General features: G+C 32.9%; 2 protein-coding genes across 2 annotated transcripts in view; one reads left to right on the top strand and one right to left on the bottom strand.

Moving 5' to 3' along the window:
- Positions 1-5,600: 5,600 nt before the first annotated feature.
- ODR4 (odr-4 GPCR localization factor homolog) overlaps positions 5,601-23,805 on the bottom strand; it is a 35,884-nt gene continuing 17,679 nt past the window's right edge. The window contains 5 exon segments of the mRNA XM_035722388.1: positions 5,601-6,340; positions 7,729-7,839; positions 15,871-16,056; positions 20,743-20,833; positions 21,546-21,689. Coding sequence (XP_035578281.1) covers positions 6,273-6,340; positions 7,729-7,839; positions 15,871-16,056; positions 20,743-20,833; positions 21,546-21,689 — 600 coding nt within the window. The 3' untranslated portion in view covers positions 5,601-6,272.
- LOC113932926 (mitochondrial import inner membrane translocase subunit Tim9-like) lies at positions 22,854-23,552 on the top strand. Its single transcript, XM_035722387.1, has one exon. It carries the CDS (start codon positions 22,908-22,910, stop codon positions 23,175-23,177), a length of 270 nt encoding a protein of 89 aa, XP_035578280.1. The 5' UTR covers positions 22,854-22,907; the 3' UTR covers positions 23,178-23,552.

The following is a 23,805-nucleotide window of genomic DNA, read 5'->3' as shown; positions in this document are numbered from 1 at the left end:
ATACCTGAAACTGATTTAAATGATGAGATTATGGGCCTTGAACCTGAATCTGATGACATATTTAGATGCAACTTTAAGGTGTCTCTTGAGGTGGTGAATGCATTTTCCACACGTCAAAAACATGAATTGCTATTTGCAGAGGGTATAATGATAATCTCCAAAGATGGTTGCCATCAAGCCCTTTCCTTCTCATATATGCATACCCATTGAGAGGTAAAGGCTTTTTTCCCCTTCATCTTTAATCTAGGCTGGTCCTATAGATTACTTTGACCAATACAATGTAGTGATGTTCTGAGATTTCTAAGCCAGGGCCTCAAGAGGACTCAAAGTTCCTATTTCTCTCTTCTTGGAATGCTCACACTTGGGATGTTACTTCTTGAATCCCCATTATCATGACAGGAAGAAGCCCAGCCACCCTGATGGAAGAACCCCAAGCCACATGGAGAGGCCACATAGAGGAGAATTGAGGTGTGATAGCCAGGTTCCCAGCTGACAGCATCCACTGCCAACCTTGTGAATGAGCTATTTTGGAGGTTTCAAACCCAGTCAAGCTCTTAGAAAATTGTAGCTGTAGCCAACACCATGTGGAGAACAAGACAACTGATTCCTGTCAATTCAGAATTGTGGGGGGAAAAAATTAAATGGTTGCCTTTTTTTTTTTAAAGATTTTACTTATTTATTTTGAGACGGAGAGCACGTGAGAGACAGACAGCACGAGTAGAGGGTAGGGGAGAAGTAGACTCCCAGCTGAGCAGGGAGCCCAATGCGGGACTCGATCCCAGTACCCTGGGATCATGACCTGAGCTGAAGGCAGACGCTTAACTGACTGAGCCACCCAGACACCCTAAATGTTGTTGTTTTAAGTCAATTAAGTTTGGGGTGGTTTGTTAGTAGTAGACAACCAAAATAATATATATGTTGATACCATTAAGTAAATAAAATGAAGATCAAGTAACCCATTTCAACTTAAGAACTAAAACATCCCTAATAATGTTTCATCTATTCATTTGTTCCTTCTTGCCTTCCTGCTCTGCCATCAGTCCCACCAGAAATGGTAATACCATTCTGAATTTGGGTATCACTCCTTCACATTAAAAGTTTTATCATAAATGTGTTCCCGTGTAATATAGTTTAGATTTGCTTGTTTTTAAACTTACTATCAAACTGCATGTGAGCTTCTGAGACTTGCTTTCTCAGGTCATTCTCCCTATTAAATAAAAGTACAAAACCCGCAATTTGTCATTCTCTTGACAATGAACATTTGGGTGGTTACAAACAGGGCTGCTTTGAACATTCTCATAGATGTGCTCTTGGGCACCTATAGAAAAATTTCTCTAAGGTATGTATGTAGAAGCAGAATGGTCAGGTATTAATGTAAATGGTTAACTTCACAAGATAATGCCAAATTGCTTTCTATGGCAAACTGTGTATCAATTTACAACCCCACCTGTAAATGTCTTCTCGATGCACATCTTAATTGATAGTCATATTTCTTAATTTTTCGATCTATTGGATGTAAAATGATATTCACTGTGGTCTTAGTTGATCATTTATGAGATTAAACATCTTTTTGTATGCTCAGTCACTTTCTCTTAAAATACCTGATTTGTCTTTCGCTTATTTCTACAGTACAACGATGAATAGAAGTGGTGATAAAATATGCATCCTTATTGAGTTTCTGATTTTTAATGTATATATACAACTTAGTCATGCTGCATTATCCTTTTTTATATAATGTTGAATTTAGCTTATCAATAGTGTTTTTGGTTTTCACATCTGTTAATATGTGTGATGAGTCTTTAACTTACTCAATGTGTCTGATTCTAGTATCAGAAGTTATACTGGCTTCATTAGAGCTGACAATGACCTAATCCTTGGGAGAGTTTATATGAAATGTTGAAAAAAGTATGGTCCTTGAAAGAGAAACATCTGTAGATGTGGACTAGATGTTCTGTCAAAAAAAATTATCTACTATTCAACACTATTGAATAAGTCTATGTAGCTTGTCTATTTCTTCTCTGGACCATTTAAGGAAATTGCATTTTTCTAGACCTTGATCTATTTTGTCTAAGTTTTCAAATATATTAAGATGCTCACTATTTTCATCTCTGCTATATCTGTGGGTTAGGACTCCTTTTCAATCTTTATTTCATCTACTTATGCCCTGTTTTCTTGTTTAATTATGCCAATTTTATTGTTGTCATGAAAACCACTTTGACATTGTGACTTTTTTTCTAATTCATTGATTTCTTCCCTCGCCTGTATCTCCTTGCTTCAATATTGTTTGTTCTGTTGCTCTTAAGTTATATACTTAGGCTTTTTAATTTATGCATTTAATTTCCTTTAGTAATGTTTCTGCTGCATCACCCAATTTTTCCAAATGTGATACTTATAATTAGGTTCTAAGTATTTGTTTTCTTCTTTCATCTACAAGTTTTAAAACTTGTAAATGTATGATTTTAAAAATTTTAACCTTTATTACTAAACTCTTATTTCTGATTATACATTTAACACTGATTTTTAAAACTTTATTGTGATTTATTTCATACCTAGTACATGGTCAGTTTTTGCTAATATAAAATGCTTAAGAATATTCTAATTGCTGATTATTTTAAATTTGTCAATTGAAATCAATGTTAATTGCATTATCCAAATCTGTGTTTTCATTCATTGTTTGGCTTGGTCTATTTATCAATAACTGAGAGCTGTTGAAATCTCTATGTTGGGGGCACCTGGGTGGCTCAGTTGTTAAGCGTCTGCCTTCGGCTCAGGTCCTGATCCCAGGGTCCTGGGATCGAGCCCCACATCGGGCTCCCTGCTCCGCGGGAAGCCTGCTTCTCCCTCTCCCACTCCCCCTGCTTGTGTTCCTTCTTTCGCTGTGTCTCCGTCAAATAAATAAATAAAATCTTAAAAAAAAAAAAAAAGAAATCTCTATGTTGTTCAGTTTTTTGGTTTAGTCCTACACATTTCGAGGCCATCTAATGAAGTATGTACATATTTAAAATTGTTACATATTTCTAGTGAATTGATCCTTTTATCATTATTAGTGGCCTTCTCCATTTAATACTACTACCATAAAACTAATTTTGATTTAGTATCACTAAAGCTACACAAATTTTATTTCCCTCTGCATTTTCTTTTCATCTTTTAAAAAAATGCAGCCTATATATAGCTGGATTTTAAAAAACCTAATCAATCTGTTGTTGAACTGGGTTTAGTTTATTCATGTCTATTTTAATTAGTATTACTTCACTTATTATTATCTTACTAATTTTGTTCCTCCCCCACCCCTAATTTGTTCCTTTTGGGCTAAGTCATTGTCTTCCTGTTTCACTATTTTAAACTTTTTTTTTTAAGATTATTTATTTATTTATTTATTTAAGAGAGAGAGAATGAGATAGAGAGCACGAGAGGGAAGAGGGTCAGAGGGAGAAGCAGACTCCCTGCCAAGCAGGGAGCCCGATGTGGGACTCGATCCTGGGACTCCAGGATCATGACCTGAGCCTAAGGCAGTTGCTTAACCAATTGAGCCTCCCAGGCGCCCACTATTTTAAACTTCTTTTCCTTTGCAATGATTCATTCTATATCTATTATTTTAGCAGTATCTTAACCCACTTTCTGAATAATGAAAGCACCTCAGAACACTTTAATTCTAATCACCCTCCTCCCATCTTAAATATCATTCAGTTTTTTAATTATATCCTATTTTAGAAGTCCACATTCATGTTGCACAGAATGTTTATTTAGTTTTACAATTGTTTACAATTTTACTTCTTATAAACACTTCTTCAATTACGACTGTTTTATATTAGCAACACTTTTGATTTACATGTTTATCATTATATTTGCTCACCAGATCTTCAATTTCAGATCATCCTTGTGGAAACGTTTTCCTTCTGAAGATCAACCTTTGGCAGTTTCTTTATTGAAGTGCCGTTGATGGTAAAAATCTGTTTTTCATCTGAACATTTCAGTTTTGCTTGGCACAAATTCTAAGTTGATAATAGTTTTTCTCAGAATTTTGAAGGCATTATTCCACCATCTTTTGGGTACATTGTTGCTATTGAGAAGCCTACTAAGTATGTTAGTATGTATGTTGCCTTCATTGATCTTTTTGTTCTTTTGAATGCTTTTAAAATCTTGTGTTTGGTATCTTGTAGTTACACTACTTTGGGTTTAGGCATGGATTTGATCCATGTATGCTTGGGATATATTGTGCTGTGCTTCCTCAAATTATGAATTCATGTTTCTCCAACAACAAAAAAAGAAAATAGTTATCTTCAAATACTGTACTCCTCCACCCTCTCTATTCCTCCCTCCTAATACTTCTAGTCTTTGTAACCATCTTCCCTTCATATCTCTATACTTTTCTTTAATATTTGTATTTTCTAGCTCCTTGTTTCTCTTCGCTGCGCACTGGGTAATTCCTTTAGATCTCACTTCCACTTTACTATCTCTTCAGTTGAGTCTAATATGATATTCAACATGTCTGAGGTTTTTTTTTTAATTTCAAGTAACATATTTTTCATTTTTAGCATTGTTTTCTTTTTTAGATCTGCTTGCGGTTCCATCTTTCATAGATGTCAGTGACGAGACCATGGAGAATTGAATCCAAAGTTTCTTATTTCTATAGTTTTTTCTCATGCTAGCTAGTTTCAGTTTGCACCTGGTAATCTCTAGTCATATTTTTTTTATCTTAATCTATGGAAATCTTGAGCCTGTATCTTGCTTCTGCCAGGAGTTACAGGATACTACAAACTAAGTAGCCACTTCAACTGTCCTGGCTAGGACAACATCTCAGATTCAGATTCATCTCCTTGTTTCTAGTCCAAGGCAAACTGTATATGGCTATGTTGCACTTGGTATTTGCTATCTGTGCAACCACTGCCCACTTGCACGCTTAATACAGTATTCGCAATTCCCAACTCAAAATGTGTTCATCTGTGGGCAAGTAAAAATAGAGGTATGATTCACAGAAACTTCCCCTACTTTCTTTGAGCCGATTAATGCATTCAAAAATAGATTTTATTCAGGATTTAGTTGTTTTGCAGTACCCAGTCTAACGTACTGTTAGAAGTAAAAGTCTTACTAAATATATTAAAGCAGGTATAATATACTAACCCAAGAAAGCACATGATTTATGGCAATCCTTAATAATTCAAACCTTTCTGGAAAGGTTTCCTACCCCTTGACCAGAACTTGGTCAGTATTTTGGAACTGAGTATACATTAGAAAGGTCCTAATCTCAGGAAACAAACTGAGGGTTGCTGGAGTGGTGGGGGGGGTGGGAGAAATGGGGTGGCTGGGTGATAGGACACTGGGGAGGGTATGTGTTATGGTGAGTGCTGTGAATTGTGTAAGACTGATGAGTCACAGATCTGTACCTCTGAAACAAATAATACATTATATGTAAAAAAAAAGATGGTAGGAAGGGAAAAATGAAGGGGGGGATTTGGAGGGGGAGACGAACCATGAGACACCTATGGACTCTGAGAAACAAATTGAGGGTTCTAGAGGGGAGGGGGGTGAGGGAATGGGTTAGCCTGGTGATGGGTATTAAAGAGGGCACATATTGAATGGAGCACTGGGTGTTATACGCAAACAATGAATCATGGAACATTACAACAAAAACTAATGATGTAATGTACTGTGATTAACATAAAATAATAAAATAAAATTTAAAAAAATGCAGAGCATTTTTCCTTCTAATGTTTTAAAAGAGACATTTCTTTTTACATGCTGTTAATTGCTGTGGTAGAACTATTAATTGCAGGTTATTTTTTTTCTATCAATAGAATAAAACTTCTTGTTGTGCCATCAAAAATATAAAGAAAGGTCCTAGAGTATGAACTTACCCAACAGACTGTTGCCCCACCTTGTAGAAATTTCTCCAGTTATTCTATTACTAAGATATTCAGTCAACTCTGACTATTCAAATTTTCAATATCCTGATCAATATGTGATCCAGATCAACAGGACTAAAATCTATGAAAATAAACCATCATTTTGAACATTTTTAAAAATAGATAATAAGGATTTGTTACATGCAACTTCCATCTACATACACAACTTTATTTTTGGAAGCCTGAGCCATCTATAACATAAGCAAGGCTAAACAAGGCAGCTGGTGATTTCATTTTAGTCAGAAACATAATAGGCATAATGGCAGCAGAGATGGCTGCTCTGGTCTTAAATGCAGATGGACTGTTTGCGTCTTTTATTCATAATGGTTGCTCAGTGTTCTCTGGAAGATCAGGAAGCTGTGTCTCACCCTAATCACTGAAGTAATGAAAGGAGATACCCGCAGCAAGGACTGCAACCGCAACTGCTGCAATCACACCTACAAGTAAAATAAACACAAAACAAATGGAAATGGAATGAGTGAAAGAAAGGCTTAACTGGTCCTAGGCTCTGAAATGTAGGCAACGACAAGATGCACCTGCACAAACATATATGCTTACACACACATGTATATGTATTAAAAGCCAGCCAAGTCTTAGGAGGAAAACACAGCAATAAGTTGAATAGATGGCAAAGGCTGGACTGGTAATTGTGTACTTCACCACTTAGCAAAACCTTCAAAAAAAAAAACAAAACAGTGTCTCTCTTACACACATGTGCACTCACACACATTTGAGAGAAAAACTCACATATACTTTAAAAAAGTTTCTATAAATATGCACACTGACATTCCAGCCATCTTATGGTACCTAGCTTAAACCAAAAGACAGCTCCAATGGGCAGTGGGTCTCAAACATGACAAGGCAAAGTCATCTGTGTAACTATTCAAACTAAAAAACTCAAGATTCTACCATTATAAAATCTAAGAATTAGTAAGTTTGTCTTGGCAACTTTTAGTTTTACTTATTTTTTCCTGATAACTGTAAGTTAACCAAAACAAAACCGACCAGAGCAGTCTAGACACAGAAACACACATACACACACACTTCGGTACAAAGAATTTAGGTAATTATCTAATGAGTAAGTGCCTAGAAAAATCTTCTGGCTTCTAACAGTCAAAAGTCTTAATGCTTATAAAGCATTTTTCAAATCGGCATTCCACTTAACAACAGTCTACATGGTCTTTAATCAATACGTCTGAACAATGTTGAAGTGAATGCCACTCTTCTTGGAGCCTTTAAAATTCTAAAGTTCATTACGAATTTCCAGACTTGAATTTGACTTTTTTCATAGAACACGTATCAAAATCTTCTACAATAGCAGTTTTTCAAAGAACACCAGTCTGAAAAGCATTGGCCCAACTATAATAACTGATTCCCGAAACTCAACAAGTTTTTCTTGTAAAAACACAGAAAGTGGGGTGCCTGGGTGGTTAAGTCATTAAGCATCCAAATCTTGATTTCAGCTGAGGTCGTAATCTCAAGGTTGTGAGATCGAGCTCCACATCAGGCTCTGCACCGGGTGTGGAGCCTGCTTAAGATTTTCTCTCTCTCTGTCTGCCTCTCCCACCCCTTCTAAAAACAAAACAAACAGGCCAAAAAAATTAATAGAAAGTGTCACGTTTGAGAGCAATTGCGATAATGCATTATTTATAAATCTTTCCATCTCTTCCATCTCCAGGGTCTAGCACTTTCCATAATACTCAATAAATACAGGCTTAATCTAGCACCTCTAAGAAAGCAAAATGCAATGGAAACAATTTTAAAATAATGAGAAAACTCAAATCCAAAATACCATCTTTTCAATGTTATAAAAGAAATTATATACCTATGTTTTGCTGAATTTTCAATATTACTGTAGTTTTAATTGGTTGCTTTGGTTGTTCATCATCTGTGTTGTCCAATGAAGCTTCAGTATTCATAAAGTAACTCATACAAGCTGCAAGAGGATAATAACAATCAATCCTAAATAAAATGGGAATAATTCCCATTTTAAAATGAGTTTTAAAGAACATTATAAGGAACACATTATCAAAAAAAAAATTCAGTCTTCTATAAGTTTCTAGTTTTCTCAAGGACTATAACACCTCAGTTCTAGATTACATTAGCCTACCAACTTCATTTTTCCCCTAACTTCATCTATAGATCAAAAAGTTGAATGAATAGTACAGTTTTATTCATGTTAACACAAACAATTTTGGTTTTTCTATTAGTAAATATCAGTACTAAAAAACTTTTTTTGGGGGGCCACTAAAGTCCTTATTTCAGATAACAAATACAAATAAAAATAATGGATGAAGGATGAATTACACTTATTTGCTATAGGATTTTTTTTTACTTGAGTACGTGCATTTAAAGAGTACAAGAATTAACAAATAATACATTATACATTAATAAAAAAATTAAAGAGCATAAAAATGGTTTTTCATGATATATTACTTATACATTTAATATTGAATTGTTATATGCTAAAGTCATGCTCTAGTATGTCAAATCTTCTGCACAAGTAATTTACTTCTATAAAAAAAATTTCATTGCTCTATTTTCATTTTTAATCTATCATACAAAATCATACTGATTTGATACAAATCTGAGATAATTTTACTGAAGCAGAGTATTTTTCAAGGATGAGTAAGATGTTGTCATAACAATTTATTTATGTTTGTTTTTGGTGGGAGCTTCTGGGATTTTAATTCAAATCTCAGACACTATGTTTTTACTAGTATCTGAAATTTAAATGCAAATAACATGATTCGATAGGAAATTAGATCTTAAGCATTCCTTAAAATCAGGTAATTTTAACTTCAGATAAGCCCCAAATTAATCATGTAAGAAAGTAATCTTTTTGAGCAACTGTCAACAAAAGAGAAAACAAGGTCAGTAATGAATGCATGCTAAGTTGTAAATGTGTTCAATTTCATTCCAAGCTGTTGATAGTTAGGCAGGACTATTTTGATGCTTAAAATAAAATGTTACAACTTAAACTCCTTAGTTGTCTTCTTCCACATCTCCGAATACTGAAGTAATGAGGTTTCACTATACTCAGTGATTTAGTCATAAAAACACATGTTCATTATTATTTCTCTTTCCTTTATAATTAAATTATCAATGTTTAACCAAACAACAAAAATTAATTAGTTCTGATATCAAGACAGAATTGGCAAAGATGAGTTTCACCAGATTTTAAAGGTGTGGCTTCACATTTTTAGCTGATACTGTAGATAAAGTGCATCTGAATTACTAACTTAATATCTAGTAGATGACTAATGCACCTAAGAAATTTTAAAGCCATAGTTATCCCTCACCTTAAATGAATCATTTTGACAAACAAATTGTTCTTCAACCCTTAAGTCATTTAAAAGTATGTTATTTTAAGGTATTTACCTGACAAAATATGTATTTCAAACATAGCAACTACTTGGCAAGTATATTATAGAATAAAAATAATTAATATTTTCTAATAGTTAGAAAATAAAGCCAGATTCTTATAACAAGTTTAACACCCCTATAGTAATTGATTTCATTTTTTTTTTTTTAATATCTTATTTGACTGAGAGTGAGACAGCGAGAGGGAACACAAGCAGGGGGAGTGGGAGAGGGAGAAGCAGGCTTCCCGCTAAGCAGGGAGCCCGATGTGGGGCTCGATCCCAGGACCCTGGGATCATGACCTGAGTTGAAGGCAGATACTTAATGACTGAGCCACCCAGGTGCCCCTCAATTTTTGAACTTTAACATTTAAACTCACCTTTTATGGTTTATTATATATGAAAACTCTAATTTCAAATATATAGGAAAATTTATACATACTACAAAATATTACTTTTATACTTTAATGTTAATAGTCTTTATTATAATTCAGAAAGCTCATGATTTAAATGTCTTATAATACTAGTTAATATCACCTTACAGTTATGTATCTCTTTTTGTTTAGAAAGTATTTTCCCTAATGTTTGTACTAAATTCTCTTAACACCAAGAGAATCTGGGATTCAGAGGGGGATTATTTAAAGTTACACAGATGTAAGTGGCATACCTGGACTCAGTTAAAATACTACCTTCATAAAATTATGCATCTAATATTTTTAGTAAATTAATGAATAAATATTAATAATCCATTATTTTTATTATTAATAAAACAATATATTTTTGAGTAATTAATGAATGAGTTAGGGAGTAAATGAGTAAGTGAATATAATTCTAAATGAATAGGATGTTATGAAAAATCACTTAATTTTTCTATTAAAATGTTTATGTTTTTACCCTAACCTATAATTTGGGAATATGTTATTTTGCTATTAAAAATATGCTAATTACCAAATAATTTCTTCTAATTCAACAAATATTTGAAACAACAAAACTAATATAATTCTAGACAAGTCATATTCTTGGTCACAATACATCTGATGCCAGTGTTCAATTCCTGAAAAGCCTAGGGTTACTTTTATCACATTCATCCTTCAAAATGAACTCAAATGTCACTTGCTTTCAGAAGCTTTCTCTAACCCCATAAAAGGATAACCCCTGTGCTAAATGTTCTGATAATTCTGTTCATCCTTCTATTATAGAACTAATCACCTTATTCAGAGTAATCCATTTCTCTGTATTTCCCTCTAGACTATGAACTTCTTCAGAGTCAGGACTGTATATTTGATCTCTAGAACCCTAATGCTTAAAATAGAGTAGTCAATCAATCACTCAGTTGGGATTTATATAAGTTTCAAAAACAGGGAAGAGTCCTTAAAGAACCATATTTAACATAATGAAGCACTATCTTCAATGCATTATATTAGAAAAATATATAATCTAGAGATCATGAGTTTGATACAGCATACATTCAAGTATATACACCTAACTTTCCAGAAATTGCTGTTTTGTTTCCTTTGTGTAATATTAAACTCTTCCTATTCAGTTTATCTATCTCTATACTAGATTACCAGCATAAAAAAATATAGACAGAAAATAATTTTAAAATACAGTGTGAAATATACAACTAAGTACCAATATTAAAAGCTTATAAAAAATCAAAATCCACAAGACTAATGAACATTTATATATCATCTAAGATTAAAAAGTGGATTTTTAAATACTTCAGTACTAGCTCATACTAATATTTAACATGGTACAGTGCTAATGATAAAGCTTACCAAAGGAAAGTTCAAAAACAGGATTAAAATATATTTAGTATACATATAAATGATAAAAACAATTCATTAGCGAATAGCATTTAAATTTGATAAATAGCTAAGAAGTATATTATCTTGATGCTATAAATAAGTCTTTTAATTATTTGCAAGGATATTTCAAAGAATTCTAAGAATCATTCAAAACTAGGGAGCTTTTAATATATTTGGGATTATCCACTGAATACTATAGAGCATCAATTTATACAATAGATGTATGCTTTTAATTAAAGTGAAACATAAAGCAGTAATAATAAACAATGAAAAAATGGAAACAGTTTACTAAAATCGAAAATACTAATGTCAAAACTTGGTTACTGTATATTGTTATCGCTAACCTATAGTCAAAATATTTTCTTCTCATTGAATAACAAAATCACTGGAAACTCTAAAATTTTAATCATTAATGGTAAGTTCTTACTCTTATGACCTTACTACATGTTCTGCATAATTAACAATGCACACATATTATATCTTCCAAATCAGGCTTTTTAAGGAAAGGAATCTCGTCTTTGATGTTTTATCTATCACACTGCCTTGAACAGAGCAAATGCTTAATAAATATCTGATAATTAGACATACTAAATGCTGTAAACTAGAATTAAAATGTCTAGTGCTACATAATGTCATATGTTTTAAATGTTCTATACCCCTTAAAATGTTCTGAATTATATCACCATAGAGCTATGACTATCATACCCTTTTTAAATGTTCATGTTCAGTTGTAAGTGCCCTACACAAACCTTAAAAACCTTGTATCTGGCTAGATGTAAACTTTACAATTTTTCAAGCATAAAATAAGTGAAAAAAAGATGTGCAATAATTTCCAAAAAATGGCCTATATAGTATATATCAGTCAGTTATTAACAAATATTTAGGAATACCTATCATGTTTGAGGCATAGAGCTCAGTACACAGAGAAACATTCTAGGTACTTACTCTCAAAAATCTGACAGTTGGGGCACCTGAGTGGCTCGGGCAGTTAAGCGTCTGCCTTCAGCTCAGGTAATGGTCACAGGGTCCTGAGATGGAGCCCTGCATTGAGCTCCCTGCTCAACAGGGAGCCTGCTTCTCCCCCCACTCCTGCTCTCTCTTGCTATCTCTGTCACTATTTCTGTCTCTTTCTCTCAAATAAATAAATAAAATCTTTAAAAAAATAATCTAAATGAAATCTCTCTCTCCCTAAGCTTTTATATCTGATTTTTAAAGTAAGTTGTAAAAATAATTAGTCAAAAAATAAAAAAATAATAAAGTAAGTTGTGATTGGGTCAAATTTTGCATACAGTGCTACCCTTTAATCTTTCATGAATGTAATACACACTAAAAGTGTGACAAGTAATTCAAAAAGAATATGAAAACCATCTACTATAACAGATCCAAGATTCTAGCCAACAAGTGAGAAATGATACTGACAGAAGATGAAATTAAACCAGAATAATGTAACATCATTCATTTAAGTCAAAAAAATTTTTGAATGATTCAATGAAGATGGCCATGCTAAAATAAGAATCTAGACCATGGAAAGTAGTAGTTCTAGAGTCTGTGTTGGTTAGGTCCCATGGAAAGGAATTGTTAGAAAAAAGCACAGACTCCAGAACCAAATTGCTTAAGTTTAAATTCTAGCTCCACCATTTACTAGTTGTGTAACCCTGGAAAAATTATCTGACCTCTGAGCTTCAATTCTCTCACCTGGAAAATGGGACTAAGAATAGTATCTACATCATAGGGCTATTGTAAGAATTAAATGATTTAGTATTTGTAAGGCTCTTAAAACAGTGCCCATACATAGTAGGTTCTATATAAGTAATAGCTAATAATATTATTAGAATATTAGGTTGAATTCAGGGTAATTTATTTAAAGAAAGGCAAACCAAAGTATATTTAAAGAAGTAGTTTTTAATCTTTCTTAGGTCACCAACTCTTTAATAGATCTTTTTCCAGAAAAAAATTATACAATTACTTTTAAGTGGTTTGTGGACCTCCTGAAAGCCAGCTATGACCCCAAAGGTTATGGGTACCACAGGTTAAAAATTCCTAATCTATAAAAAGACAAACAAGGTGGTAAGAAAGAATGAGATCTGGAAACTATAATAAAGAGACCAGTTAAAGGACTGTGCAAATATTTGGCTTCAACATACTTAGAGCATGATAGTTGACTTCAAATTTAAAAGCATGGCCTCAGTAAAAAAGTACTCATGTTTTACTGCTCCAGATTACTGAATAAGGTGTTAGTTATAGGAAGACAGAGTGGTATTTGGAATAAGGAAGAATACAGTCTAAATCCCCATCTCCTAGGAATATAAATTTCAATATTAAAAGAAAGAGGGTAAACTAGGTCAACTCTAGTGATCCCACATAAAATTCATTCAGATTATCAACAACAGAATGGGTCAAGAACTACTGTCAGGCAATAGAAACAAAAGTGAACAAAACAATCAAAAATCCCTACCCTGATGACTCTAAATCTGGTTGGCAGAGATAGTGCAGCCACTAATCTGGGAAAACATATTTCAGAAAGCAGCAAACATGTTTACCAGTTTACTTTCAAAGTACCCATCAGTTAGGGAATATACTATAGCTATCCCTTAAAAAATAATAGTTTTCAAAGGATCAGATACTGAGCAATTTGAAGTATTTTTTTTCTTTAGAACAAGCTTACTGTTCCAGATCATAATTAATACTAACCTGGAGTTGTTGAGAAAAAAAAAAGAAAACAAAACAACAAACTCACTGGTCTCCAACTAATCTAAAACTTTACTGACAGATTTGATATTCACCAATGAAATACTTACTTGACTCATCATTGTAACAAGAGTACTCTGAATCAAATACTCTTACGGTGGGGGCAGGAATTAGTTAAGTCACAGAAAAATAATTAAGAAGTTAGAATTAGAAAAAAGACTTAAAAATTGTTATATTCAAATTTTATAAACATCCACATTCAAAAGTAACCTAAAGACTTTCTACTATTATATCAGAAATCTGAAGTTTGATAAATAGCTACATACTCAATATTTATTGATATTTGCAAATAATTACTTTTATCACATATTTTTTATTTTTATTTTTTTTTAAAGATTTTACTTATTTATTTGAGAGAGAGAATGAGAGAGAGAGAGAGCATGAGAGGGGGGAGGGTCAGAGGGAGAAGCAGACTCCCCGCCAAGCAGGGAGCCCGATGCGGGACTCGATCCCAGGACTCCAGGATCATGACCTGAGCCGAAGGAAGTCGCCCAACCAACCGAGCCACCCAGGAGCCCTTATCACATATTTTTAAATGTTTCAGGAAGCCTGTCATAAACTTATACACTATTTATCGATATGTTTTCATATCTTTCTCTCACTAGACACAAAACAAAAGCAAAGCAAAGCAAAGCAAAACAAAACAGCCTTCTAGATAAATAATATATTGTATGTTAAAAAAAAGAAGATAGTAGGAAGGGAAAAATGAAGGGGAGAAAATCGGAGGCGGGAGACGAACCATGAGAGACGATGGACTCTGAGAAACAAACTGAGAGTTCTAGAGGGGAGGGGAGTGGGGGGATGGGTTAAAGAGGGCACGTACTGAATGGAGCACTGGGTGTTATACGCAAACAATGAATCATGGAACACTACATCAAAAACCAATGATGTAACGTATGGTGATTAACATAAAATAATGAAATAAAATTTTTTAAAAAGTCACAATTAAGAATTAAAAAAAAAAATGACTCAAGTGTAGTTATCAAAGACCACAAAGGTAACAAGCACACCAGAGACCAGTTCCTCACCTTACTTTCATTGTGACTGAACGTTACCCACCTAAACTCAACAGCCAGAGACCCAAAAAGGAGATTAATTAAAGAAGTGGAAAAGGGAAGTCAGATCACAAAATGGCACCTTGAAACATCTGTGCTTCAAGTGTTTTGCAAGTTGGCCCTAATGTCAATAAAATATATTTTGATGGAATCAGTGTTTTGTGATAAAAATTGGGACAAGAATTAACTGTGCAATATTAAAAAAAAACAAACAACAACAACAAAAAGAATGTAAGGTCAAATGTGAAAGGGACATTTAGGAGGAGAAACTGATAGATAATTCGATAGTATGGCAAATCTATGTTCCATAAAAATAATCTTGATCTAATGTTTGGAACTGCCCATTTTACCTTAGTATCCCAATTACATAAAGGGGTAAGAAAATAAAGCCCACTAGTATTGAAAACATGTATAATAAACTGTTTAAAAATGCTTAACCAGGGCACCTGGGTGGCTCAGTCGTTAAGCGTCTGCCTTCGGCTCAGGTCATGATCCCAGGGTCCTGGGATCAAGCCCCGCATTGAGCTCCCTGCTCAGAGGAGAGCCTGCTTCTCCCTCTCCCACTCCCCCTGCTTGTGTTCCCTCTCTCGCTGGTCTCTGTGTACAAAAAAAAAAAAAAATCTTTTAAAAAAATAAATAAAAAATTAAAAAAATGCTTAACCAAATAAGTGAATTTTAAGAAAACTTTTCTTATAATAAAAGAAACACCTAAAAGCTATGTATTTCCACTTATTTAAAGCTGAACTTGTTTTATGAAGATCTACTTGCTAGGCTTAGAAAAACCTTAAGTAACTTAAATTTTGGTAGAATTTTCCAGGAAAACACTGACTGCATGTTTCTATCTGTAGAAATTAAACAGACACATTTTTAAATGCCTCAAAAATATCAAACAGAACTAGTGTTAAAGAAATCTAAAGACATACTTAAACCAGATGCCTTATAGGTCATCTTAGCAAAAGTCTAATCAGGTTCTTAAGTAACATCATATAATTACCTGTGTTTATTTCCTCTGCAATTTCCAAATCTTCTATTTGAATCATATGATCTAACATCTCTATAAAATGGTCTCTTATTTCTTCAGCTGACTCATCACCAAATTTATAATCACATAACATTACAGTGGATCCCGGAATGGGGACGAAAACTCGGTGAGGGAGGATATGAAACTCTTTTTCAGAATCTAAAAGGAGATAGAACATTATCAATATTTAGATTGGTCTGTCACTAGCATCAGTGATATATTTGTATGAGTATATGAAATATACACTAATAAAAATAAAATCTAAAAGGCTTTTCATGTCTTAATTGATCCGACACAGAATTGCTCTTATTGAATTCTGCTTCACCTCAATACCCCTGGCCTCTGCAAGGGACTAAATGATACTCCTATGAAATGTAAACTTAACCACTGCCTTCAGATGTGAAGATAATGTTAGTTACACATTCTTTCTTTTTTTTTTAAGTTATATATTCTTGTATTATCCACTGTCCTATGAAGGAATACCCAGGAGAATTTTGTCCCTGGTCTCAGAAATTGTTTTTCTTGTTTAACCATACAAGCACCGCATTTTATGAATATTTCTCTTCTTCATGCAAGTTTAGAGTCAAATTAATGGCCCACCTACATCAAATGTATAGGAAAATTGAATAGCATTCATTTTGCACTAATCTTACCACTGACTTCATCTTACCAGATCCAGCCCCCTATATCCAACATGTGTAGGACATCAAGATACATGCTTTGTATACTAATTTTTTTAAATTATGTTATGTATACTACTCTTACTACCAACTCCATCCTGCTTTTTCATTTTCCTCTTGCCTCATTCTTATTGCTAATCATTTTTATCTTGTTAAATTGTAATACCTTTTTGTAAAGAGCTTTAAATTATCTTTAGAAAAAATAATCTGGATCTAAATAATAAATGTTTCATTCTTTGAATCCTCACAAAGTAAAATACAATATTTCCCCCAATTTCTAACATTGTCACTGTTCTACATGAACACATAATTACTGTTTGGTTCAACACCATCATTCTATTGAACTATTAACAAAGATAGAGATTTTGTGTAAAGAATCACCTCTTTCAGCAATGGATATGATTAAGCAGCCAATGTACAGATCAAGTAGAAAACTAGGGTTCACTTTAAAAGCAATCTACATTTCCTTATCAAGAAACTAGTGGTAGCTTTATACAATTACAATCAAAAGATGATGAAGAATGCCTTAAGTGTCACAGAAAATGCTATGACTTAAATTATGTGTTCCTGCAGATTCTGCTTATATTGTTGTCCTATGAGAACTGGGAGAAGAATTTTAACTCTTTGACCAGACTGCCTCCTAGCTGTAAAATTATATTACTGCAATTCTTACTGTAGCATATATATTGTCCACACTGAAATTAGGAATGCATTATTTTATTTTGGGCTACAGTTTCTTAAAACAGGTTAAGTTCAAAACTTTCAAAGACGGCTACAATATATATGTGTAATTGGCATGCAAAATTTTAAAACTATTTCAAGGTGCATTAATACTAGTTTTCCTGAAAAAGAAATAAATTTCTTTGATGTAAAATCAAATGTGAAAGCAGTAGTTGTGATAATTTTAAATTACTCATTTAAAAAAGAAGTTATAATTTTCAAATTAAAAAGTTAAATTAGGGGCGCCTGAGTGGCTCAGTCGGTTAAGCGGCTGCCTTCGGCTCAGGTCATGATCCCAGGGTCCTGGGATCAAGCCCCACATAGGGCTCCCTGCTCAGCGGAGAGCCTGCTTCTCCCTCTCCCTCTGTCTGCTGCTCTGCCTACTTGTGCTCTCTATCTCTGTTAAATAAATAAAAATCTTGAAAAAAAAGTTAAATTAGCCATTTAGTATCTAAATAAAACAAAGCTTTCTGGTTGGTCTGAGGTTAAAAATGGGATGATCTTTTAAAAAAACATTTCTCACCAAGTATTCTAAGAATCCTTTAGGAATATTCCCACAGCAGAGCATCTAGTTAAACGTTATTTGAAGTAAGTTCAAAATAGAGAAAAAAATTCAAGGCAATATAAGAATTGGTTTTTTACTGGTTAAGAACAGAATCCTAACTCATACTAGAGTATTATAGAAAATTGTGTAGAATAGTTGAGATCTGAGTTGATTCTTGAAGGATAAGTAGACATCTGTATGAAGCAAAGAGAAGTGCCATCTAGAGAGCAAAACCACGACCAAAGGCAAAGAGGAATACAAATATGTTCTCAGAGGACAAGTGATATGGATGGATGTGAATATAGGAATGGAAGAAGGTAAGAGTCTTCAATTTTCACAATGAGTAGGTCATCTGCTGAGAGTAAGTTGGGCAAGACTGAATGTAGGCTGAGAGAAGCTCTGGAATTCTTAAGGGGAATCTGAGAAGGGGAAGACCATAATAAGTTAAAGGAATGATTGGACTTATATTTTTTATTGTCATTCAACTACAACCAGTTCTTTCATCTGGATAGCCAGAATTCAGAGACTATGTTTATTTTAAAGATCAGGCATGTAAAGCTAATATGCCCTTTGCAGACTTCCTTAAGCATGCAAAAAAACCGTCTAGTTCAGGTTAATTTCACAGCATACATTCTACATTTTACCAAATTACAAATACATAAAATCTTACCAGTAGAGAAGAAAGATAAGCTAAGTAAAATGAAGACTAAATCTAAAATCTAACAATTTGGTGTATATATGTTCAACTTCAAATTTTACTTTTGTTTGTATTATTATACTTGCAAGTTATTCTTCTATTGTGGTATCTTAAGATCAACTAACATGTTGCTGAAATAATTCTGTTACTAAAGTTTAAAAATATATATATTTATACTTGCTTTCTTTTTGAAATATAATGATACACTTCCCAAAAATTAAAGTTAGGAAATTTTAAAGACAATTATTAAGTAATTCTCTTTATCATCTCCAATATAATAGTAACTACCAGTTACTGAACATATAGTTTACCAATTTGTATTAGGGGCTTTACAAACATCATCTTTTTTAATCTCACAACCTCAAAAATTATCTACTACTGTTTTCTAGATAAGACAATGGATGCTTGTATAGACTAAATCATTGGTCCAAAGTGACTCAGCTAGTGGTAGAGTAGACACAGAACCCAACCAAATATGTTAGTCACTGCTTTTTTTCCAACAAACTACAGTGACCATTCTCTTCACACAGGCCTCAAAGGCCACTCAACTACCAGTGAAAATTTTTATTTTTAAAAAATTTAGGAAGAGACAACATTAGATGATAACGTTAACTTCTAATACATCAAATTTAATGTATAAATATCACAACTGCTGTGGGAAGTAATTGTGCTGCTTAAACATCAGCAAAAATTTAAAAATACTAGCTCACTCAATATAAAATAATACCAAGGCAGTCATATAATACCAGTCTACAAAGCACTGTTAAATGGAATAGAGTATTGAACTAATGTGTATAATAGGGTAGATTTTGTCACTAATGGTGAATGCATCCCCATGTCCCTGAAAATCCTAAAATTCACAGTTCAGTTGTAGCACATTCTGTTGCTCAAAAAGTGAAGTAATGTTTAGCACCACGAGAGTTATCACATACACAAAGTAGTAAAAACAAGGCCACCCTAACACGAGGCTGATAGGCTGACTGGGTGACTGACTGATCAGGTTTTACATACTTTCCAAAACAAAAATCTCAATCCAATTGCTGCATGTAATATTCAAATTCATGTCTCAGAAAAACTATACATTATTAGTAAATGGAGCTTCAGGGTTATTTGTGAGTATAGGAAGGACAAATGTTAAATCTGGCAATTCTGCTAATCTATCATATCAGGAATATAAAAAAGATTATGACTAGTCCACCAAACCTAATATACTACCTATCAGTAGTACTACAAGAAGTTTATTATATAATTACATAGTTTTTCCTATTAACATAAAAATATTCCCTTAACTAGCTAATGTATATGTTTCAATTATGTACATACGCAACTGTGAATTGCAAGTGCAATTGCACCTGAATGGTAGGAAGGTAGAGAAAAATGTGTAACTTCAAAAAGCATACTCAGTATTATAATTTTCTTTTGGAATAAAAATATTATTATTAACACAAATTATGGAAATGGCATAGTTTATAATTCTCAAAACGGAATAATATAAAAGGTTAAGACACCATGACCCAGGCTTTTTAAAATCTAATAAAGTGTTAGAGTAATAATGAGTATATAAATTGGTATTCAAAAAAATTTAGTATTAATAGATCAATTGCATATATGCCATAAATTAATACCTATTAAAATTTATTATATAATATTTAACACTAATATTTTTATTTTGAATAATTTTTTTTTAATCTCAGATTTAATTTAAAAACATTAGCTTTAAAATGTTAACAAAAGGGCACCTGGGTGGCTCAGTTTGTTAAGTGGCTGCCTTCAGCTCAGGTCATGATCTCAAGGTCCTGAGATCAAGCCTCACGTCAGGCTCCATGCTCAGTGGGGAGCCTGTTTCTCTCCCTCTGCTGCTTTCCCACTTGTGCTCTCTCTCTCAAATAAAATCTTAAAAATAAAATAAAATAAAATAAAGTTAATACAGTTTATCCATTCTGGCAGAAATTCATGCAGAATTTTTTTTAAAAATCCTCCCTGAGACTGTTAAAAGTTGACAGATTTGTTATTATAAGGTGTTCCAAACATCTTTTTTTGGGTGGCAACTGAAAAACTGTCATTCACTAAGAAAAGTAGAAGATGCCATATTGTTATAAAAGATAGATCTGGGTAGTTACAAAAGGTGATCTATTACATTTTGACATCCTATTATGGTATCAATTGAACACACACAAAAAATGTTCTTAATTTTATACTCATAACTTTTTTTTCTGGAATTTCATTCAAAAGCAGATCTTCAAATAGCATTTCACAACGATCTGCAACTGTATTCAATATATCTCTCTTCATTGCCTATGAAAAAACAAAACAAATTACAGTAAGAAATAAAACCCATTACTTTAGATTTGCACTATTTTATTACCACCCTCCCCCAACATAATTGACTTTCCTATATAATCATGTCCACTAAAATAACTGGTACATCATTCCATTTTTTAATGTCCATTTATTTAACATGCTTATTAACACATTAACAGTTTAATAGCAAATTTGCCTAATCATCATTTAAATAATTAAAACCAAATAAATGAATGAAATTTTCCATCTAAAGAAATAATGCTAGTGTTCCAAATTAGGAAATGTATAACTATGACAAAGTGCCAGTCATCATTTTTAAAATTTCTCAATAGAAATTTTACGGATTACAGAATATTACCTAATAACACTTCCAATGAAGTATTAAAATTAAATTATTAATTATTAAAAAGTTTAATTTCCCTCCAAAGAAATGATTTCAAATGCACTAATATATCACAACTGTGGAGCACTGAATAAATTTGTATAATCATCAGTTCAAAAAAGGCATTTTGAAACAGACATCCTACATATAGAAATCTTAGGACCAATTACATGGTATACTTGGACTAGCCAATAGATTGGGACTTGATTATCAGTTAAAATCAAATTCATATTATGAAATCTGAGATTGAGAAAAATTTTAGGATTTTTGAATAGTTATGTCAACATGCTTCTGTTTTTCATATACCAGTTATTCCTTTTGTACCTGCACAGCATCTTTAACCTTGGGTTTATTGCTATGAATATAGGCTCTGCATTTCACAGCACCCTTAAGGTTTACAGAGCCACTGCAGATCTGGACTGTGGCTGTGGATCTGCGGTCCCGAATTCAGAAGCTGAAAGACAAAATCTCTTTAAGTTCTAATAGCCAGCAATTAACTATATGAAACACTTAAACATTATATAAGCCATTTCATGCAGCAAGATAGAATTTCTGAGTGAACCAAGTGTTTGAAAATATTTCCCATAATTAAAAGGCCTTCATATTCCTCCTTACTAAGTTATATATTATTTTCTGAGTTTTTTAAATGTACTCTGATGTTAAACACAACTACATCTAAATTTTTTCTTACTAACATGACCATCTAAAAATACCATTATTTATTTAACATATTCACTAAAAATATATTATTGGCAGATTACTCGGTTAAATACTGTTAAGATGAAAAGATGTGTAAAGATGACATATATATATTTAGTATATCATCTATGTAGTAGGAGATATAAGGTATGCCATATAAGATTTGCACAAAAATAACTGGAATAACAGAGGTTGTGATAAATTTGGTAAAATGATAAGCAGTGTAAAGACACTTATTTATACATTTTTGACACTTAACTTCCATAGACTAAAAGTAATGCTACATGCTCCCCAGCAGCAAAAAGGCAAGTCAACTGCGGTTGTCACCAGAAAATGACATGAGTGGTTGTAAGCAGTCACTTCCATTTACAAGCTCATTCTTCTGTAATCTAAGGAGTGTTAATTCATGCTTGGTTTTAAGATGTTTCACAGATATTTTTAACCTTATTATTTTAATAAATGCCAAAACAAGGAGAACATTAAAACAGTGAAAATACATCTGGAAGCCTATAAATCACAATGGAAACAAAAATTGTGATTTTAAAAAAGGATACCCCATAAATGAGACATGGTAAAAATAAAAATTCTAAGTATACCTAGAATAAATAGGGTCAATTCTGAAGAACAAAAACAAATCATGCAACTTATGAATAGTGCTGTATGTGCCTCTGCAAAAAGAATTAATCAGGAATTGAGGAGGAAAAATGGTGAAGAAAATGAAAGACAATATGTAGCTACTGAACAGTCAATGTCTAATGTAATTCAAGCAAAGCTAGTTTGTTTTTTGTGTTTTTTTTTTTTTTTTTTTTTTAAGAATTCAAACTTAGCAGCCCCCCAGCCTCGCACTGGTGTCAGATGCGAGAGCCTGTGCTTAAGTAAGAAATCAGTCATTAGAAACATTCAAGCAAAGATTGGACAACTAATTTTCTGGAACAAAAGGAAACTCATGCATCAGAAAAGGTGACTAATAAACATACCAATAAGAATATGGCTGCACAAATACCAGAATCTGATCAGATAAAACAGTTTAAGGAATTTCTTGGAACATACAATAAACTTACAGAAACCTGCTTTTTGGATTGCCTTAAAGACTTCACAACAAGAGAAGTAAAACCTGAAGAGACCACCTGTTCCGAACATTGCTTACAGAAATATTTAAAAATGACACAAAGAATATCCATGAGATTTCAGGAATATCATATTCAGCAGAATGAAGCCCTGGCAACCAAAGCAGGACTTCTTGGCCAACCACGATAGAGAAGTCCTAATGGATGGACTTTTGATGAAAGATTGCCAGCAGCGATTGTGATGGAAATGAGGATTCATCTGATAGAATCCCCTGAAAGCAGTAGCCACCATATTAAACTGTCTGTCCTAACTTTGGCAAATGGAAACAATGGAGAAACAAAATTGCTATTTACCGAGAATAATCAAAATAGAAGGTCTTATTGTTGAATGAAAATATTAAGATGCAACATTTGTTGAGGCCTTAAGATTTAGCAGCTTGGTAATTTCATTAGAAAAATAAACCATTGTTTCTTCAATTGTGACTGTTAATTTTAAAGCAAAATATGTGTTCAATCATGTATGAGATAGAAAGAACTTTTTATTACTAAAAGTAAAATAAATGGAAATATCACTGAGCAGTTGTTTATACTATATATATATAGTACCATAGTATTCTGACTGGACTGTGGATATGCTGAAATGTTTTTCAATCACGATCATCCTCCAAGTATTCCTGTTCATTCATGTCTGCCTCAAATTGTTGGTAAATACATAAAATAGTTACTTGCTAATCATTTCAATGCACGATCGTTTCTTGCCTCCCTTCTTGTGTCAGGGTGGCCATTATACATTCGTATACTAGCCATATTTTTGATAT

The sequence above is a fragment of the Zalophus californianus genome, chromosome 10, assembly GCF_009762305.2.
Source record: "Zalophus californianus isolate mZalCal1 chromosome 10, mZalCal1.pri.v2, whole genome shotgun sequence".
NCBI lineage: Eukaryota > Metazoa > Chordata > Mammalia > Carnivora > Otariidae > Zalophus > Zalophus californianus.
The sequence above is the reverse complement of the archived record's forward strand: the minus strand, read 5'-3'. Positions and strand labels throughout refer to the sequence as shown.

Bases quoted from the DNA above. Each gene is read 5' to 3' on its own strand.
- LOC113932926 (XM_035722387.1), top strand. From the start codon at position 22,908: ATGGCTGCACAAATACCAGAATCTGATCAGATAAAACAGTTTAAGGAA.